Raw genomic sequence first — 3,871 nt, 5'->3', positions numbered from 1 at the left:
CTGCACTTAATCCTGGGGCGCTGCTCTTGTCTGCCTGCCCCGGGCTGCAGGGTTTGTGGCTGGGTATTGATGGACCTTGTAGTTCTACAAAGACCCCGCCAGGTGCATACGTGTCCATCTTGGCTCCTCACAGAAGTTCCCTGGGCACCGCGGGGTAAGAGCTGCACTTTCCCCTACCCTCCTGCCCCTGCTGCAACAGCTGGTAGGTACAGAACCGCCTCAGTGAAACGTGTCTAACTCCTTCCCTGTGCAGGGCCAGCCCCGGCCTGCTGGCAGAGTGCTGGGCGGGACCCTGGGCTCAGGGGATCCTTATCTGAGCCACCCACCCTGGCTAGAGGCACAAGTGCTAGCGGGAAGATAAAAGCCCCTGCCGCTGGGCCAGCGGGTGCATAAATAACCTCGACCAACCCGGGGCTTGGTTTGATCATTACAAAGAAAACGTGACCCCCTGGCAGAGCTGTGCCTGAGGATACTGGCGTAGGGGGGGTCTCTAGCAGCCTGGCTCTGCCCCCACTCAGTCCCTCTCCAGCGATCGGTCACTGGTATTTCATGCTACCTCCCTGTGGGGAGCAGTGCTCCCTGCTGGTGGTGGTGGGGAAATACAGCTGCCTCCTGGGGCGGCTGAAAGGGCCAAGGAGGCAGCTTTGCTCTTGCTGGGACTTGCCTCTCCCAGCCAATGCAGCGCTGGCCCTAAAGTGACTTTGTGCTGAGGGCAAAAAGAGCCCAGAGCAAGCCTGGCCCGGAACGGCTGCAGGAGGCGAGGCGCGAAGTCGAGGGCTTTCCCAGCAGGCTGGGTGGGGAATCGTCCCCGGGCAGGGGCTAGCACTCGGGGTTTCATCTCTGCAGCCCCATAATGGACGCAGCTCCTGCGCTAGAGCGAGGCACCGTGAAGAAGGTCTCTCAGGCGCTCGAGCCAAGGTGAAGGGCGTCCTTTCCATGCCTTTATTGGGGAACGCTGGCCCTGGATGCTTTCGGCCCAGAGAACGACCTTCCTGGGGGCAGGGCCGCTTCTGTGCTCACGCCGCTTTCTAGCTGCTGAGCTCCAGCGCTGTAGTCACGGGCCTGGGCTCAGGGGCCCTTGGCCCCGGGAGCGGAGCAGGAGCGCAGGCCAGCAGAGCGGGTGCTGGGAGCGAGCAGTAAGACCCACGGCTGCTCCCTGGGGGCAGGGAAGATCCAGGTGATGGTAGGGCAGGGGCTGGTGCCCAAATCCACAGGCTGGGGGAGGGACGGGTCCCTCGGTGCTGGGGGACAGCCGGCTCTGTCTGTCTTCGGGGCCTGTAGCAGGCTGTCATCCCAGGAGCTGGGCTGGCCTGGGGCCTACGGGCTCCTGCCGCTCCCCGCCAGCGGATTGAGGCTCCCAAAGGAATGGAGACTGCGGAAGGGGTTTATCAGCTTCATGGCCAAGTAGCGCTGGGGAGAGGAAGGGAGGGAGTCAGGCCCTGCAGCATCTCTAGCCAGCAAACCAGGCTGGGGGCTGGGGCTCCATGGGCCAGCGCCCTCCCTTAAACGGGGCTGGATTAACCTATTGTGGGCCCCCCTCGGCGCAATGGAGCATGGCATGGGGGGGCAGCCCCACTCCACCCTGCCCAGTGCAAGGCACTCTACAACCCAGGAGGTGCTAGACCCGCTGTGGGCCTGTGCTGCACACAGCCCCCCCTGCCCACCTCCCTATGCCCAGAGCCCCCCTGGATCCCCTGCAAATGCACAGCACCCTGCCCAGTGCCCCCCCACTCCCTAGTGCCCCAACACATCTGCCCCACCCCCTCACAGCCCAGCCCCACCGAGAGACCCCTCCTGGCCCTACTCAACGGCCTTGCAGGGAGTGACTGTGTCCCGGGGCAGGGGATCGCTCCGGCCCCCTCGGGCATGAAGCCATCAGCCAGGGCCTGCCCCAGCCCGGCTCCCTCAAGACATGGTTGTCTGGAGGGGCCCAGCCAAACCCTCCTCACGGTCTTGTCCCCCCGAGACTGGCCAGGCTTCTGCACCAGTCCCAGGTGGCTCAGCTCCAGGGAGACAGGTGGGCCCAACAGGTGATGGGAAGCAGAGACGCCCGGAGCTGGAGGGGCACTGGGGTCCGGCCAGCGGGCAGAGAGGAGCCCTTGGCTGGGTGGGGGGAGCCAGCGGGGTCCTGGGGCACAGTGCAAGCGGAGCAGGCTGGGGCCCCTTCTGAGCCGGGGCCCAGCTCCACAGTGCCACTGGCACCATCGTAAACCCAGCCCAGGTGAAGCCAGGCCTGGCATAGTGGGGGCACAAGCTGGAGGGCAGGAGGCCCTGGGGCCCTGTGCTGCAAGGCTCCCCCGTGCCTGCATGACCCCTGCAGGGAGCTTTGGATCCCCCTCCCCGGGGTCCCCCCAGAACTCGGCCCCGGGGAGCAGGGCTCGGGCTGCGGCCCGTCCAGGGTGGCACCGCTGCCCCGGGCAGGCTCGGTTGCTCCCTCCTTTGCCTGCACCCGGCCCCAGGGCTCTGGTGGGCCCCCCGTGGCTGCAGGCCCCGCCGGCCGCGCACCGGGGAGGCGTAGATGAAGGCGGCGAGCAGGAGCAGCAGCAGGAGCAGCGAGGCCCCCAGGATGATCTTGCACTTGTGCGGCTGCCAGAGGACGTAGCGCAGGCTCTTGACGGGGGCCGCGAACCACAGGAACGAGGCTTCTGGGCGCCTGCCGGGAGGAGACGGTGTTGGGCAGCCGTGCCCTGGGGCTGGGCAAGGGGCTGGGCTCTTCCTGGGGCCTTCAGCTCCCCGTCCAGGCGGTGCCCTAGCAGTGGGGAGGGGGCTACCCCAGGTGACCCCTGTGCTCCCTGGGTCAGGGCAAGTGGGGGGGTCCCTCCCCACCCCTTCTGCTGGCCATCCTGCCCCTTTGTCATGTGGACCCGCCCACAGCCCCGCCCCTTTCTGCCTCTCCCACCCAGGGTCCCTCCCCTCCTACCTCTCCCACTGCAGCCCCCCCCCCCCACAGCCCCAAGAGTGGGGGAGCTCTGTCCCTGTGCCAAGGCCAGGGGTCACAGCGGGCGGTGAGCGCTCCCCCAGTCCCAGGGCCGGAGCAGGGGGCCAGGTGCTGGGGCTTCCCCCGCCCTCCATCCCCCGCTTCCGTGGGGGACCAGGGTCGGGCACGGGGGCTTCCCCCCCCCGGAGTCTTCTGGGGGGGTCAGGAGCCACTGGGGGCTTCCCCCACCCGCCTGGAGGCCGCGGCTCTGGACTTACACCGCCCGGCGGCAGATCTTTCCTGGGGCCCCCTGGGCGCAGGCCTGGTGGCCCAGGGGCTGATCCACCCCGGCTCCTGCGGCAGGGACGGGCATGGGGATGAGGGGGAGCAGGGCTGCTTGCCGCCCCGTGGCTGGACCGGGCACCAGGAGGCAGGGGAGCCTTGGCGCCGGTTAGTGCGCTGGGAACGGGGCGTTTGGGAGCAGTAAGTGGTTGGGCATGTGCTCGGTTATTGATCCTCCTGGCATGATTCGGGGGGTTTCCCTTGTAACGCTCCCCCCTCTTGCCTCCGCCTCACCCCCCCCCCCACACACAGCCAAGCCGGCTCCCCCCACTTACACGGGGGGCTGCAGGGTGGGGTTCATGTTCGGCTCCTCCCGTCCCTTCCCAGCCGGCCGCTCTTCTGCCTCCTTGGCCGTCAGCATCTCCAGCGTCATCTCGATCTTCCCCTGGAGAAGCGAGGCGGGCATTGGGCCATGGCGGCAGAAGGCAGGCGCCTCCCCCGCCAGAGGTGCTGAGTGCTCCCCGGCACCTGCCCGCAGCTGGAGGAGGATCGTGCCCCTGACCACGCACACAAACCTCTGGTTCTCCGACCCCCAGGGACACCCTAGCCCCAGAGGTGAAAGTAAGCCCGTACGCCCCGGTACGGTGTACCGGTAAGAGCCGGTGCACCGTG

General features: G+C 67.7%; 1 protein-coding gene across 1 annotated transcript in view; it reads right to left on the bottom strand.

Annotated features, from left to right (window-relative positions):
• Nucleotides 1–1,270: 1,270 nt before the first annotated feature.
• FER1L5 (fer-1 like family member 5) overlaps nt 1,271–3,871 on the bottom strand; it is an 84,750-nt gene continuing 82,149 nt past the window's right edge. Inside the window, exons 51-53 of the mRNA XM_074939910.1 lie at nt 3,535–3,644; nt 2,506–2,653; nt 1,271–1,410 (exon numbers count right to left, since the gene is read on the bottom strand). Of these exons, the coding sequence (XP_074796011.1) occupies nt 1,318–1,410; nt 2,506–2,653; nt 3,535–3,644 (351 nt within the window). The 3' untranslated portion in view covers nt 1,271–1,317. The remainder of the gene's footprint in view (nt 1,411–2,505; nt 2,654–3,534; nt 3,645–3,871) is intronic.

This window comes from Natator depressus, chromosome 26 (assembly GCF_965152275.1).
Source record: "Natator depressus isolate rNatDep1 chromosome 26, rNatDep2.hap1, whole genome shotgun sequence".
Classification (NCBI taxonomy): Eukaryota; Metazoa; Chordata; order Testudines; family Cheloniidae; genus Natator; species Natator depressus.
This window is presented reverse-complemented; position numbering and strand designations above follow the sequence as displayed.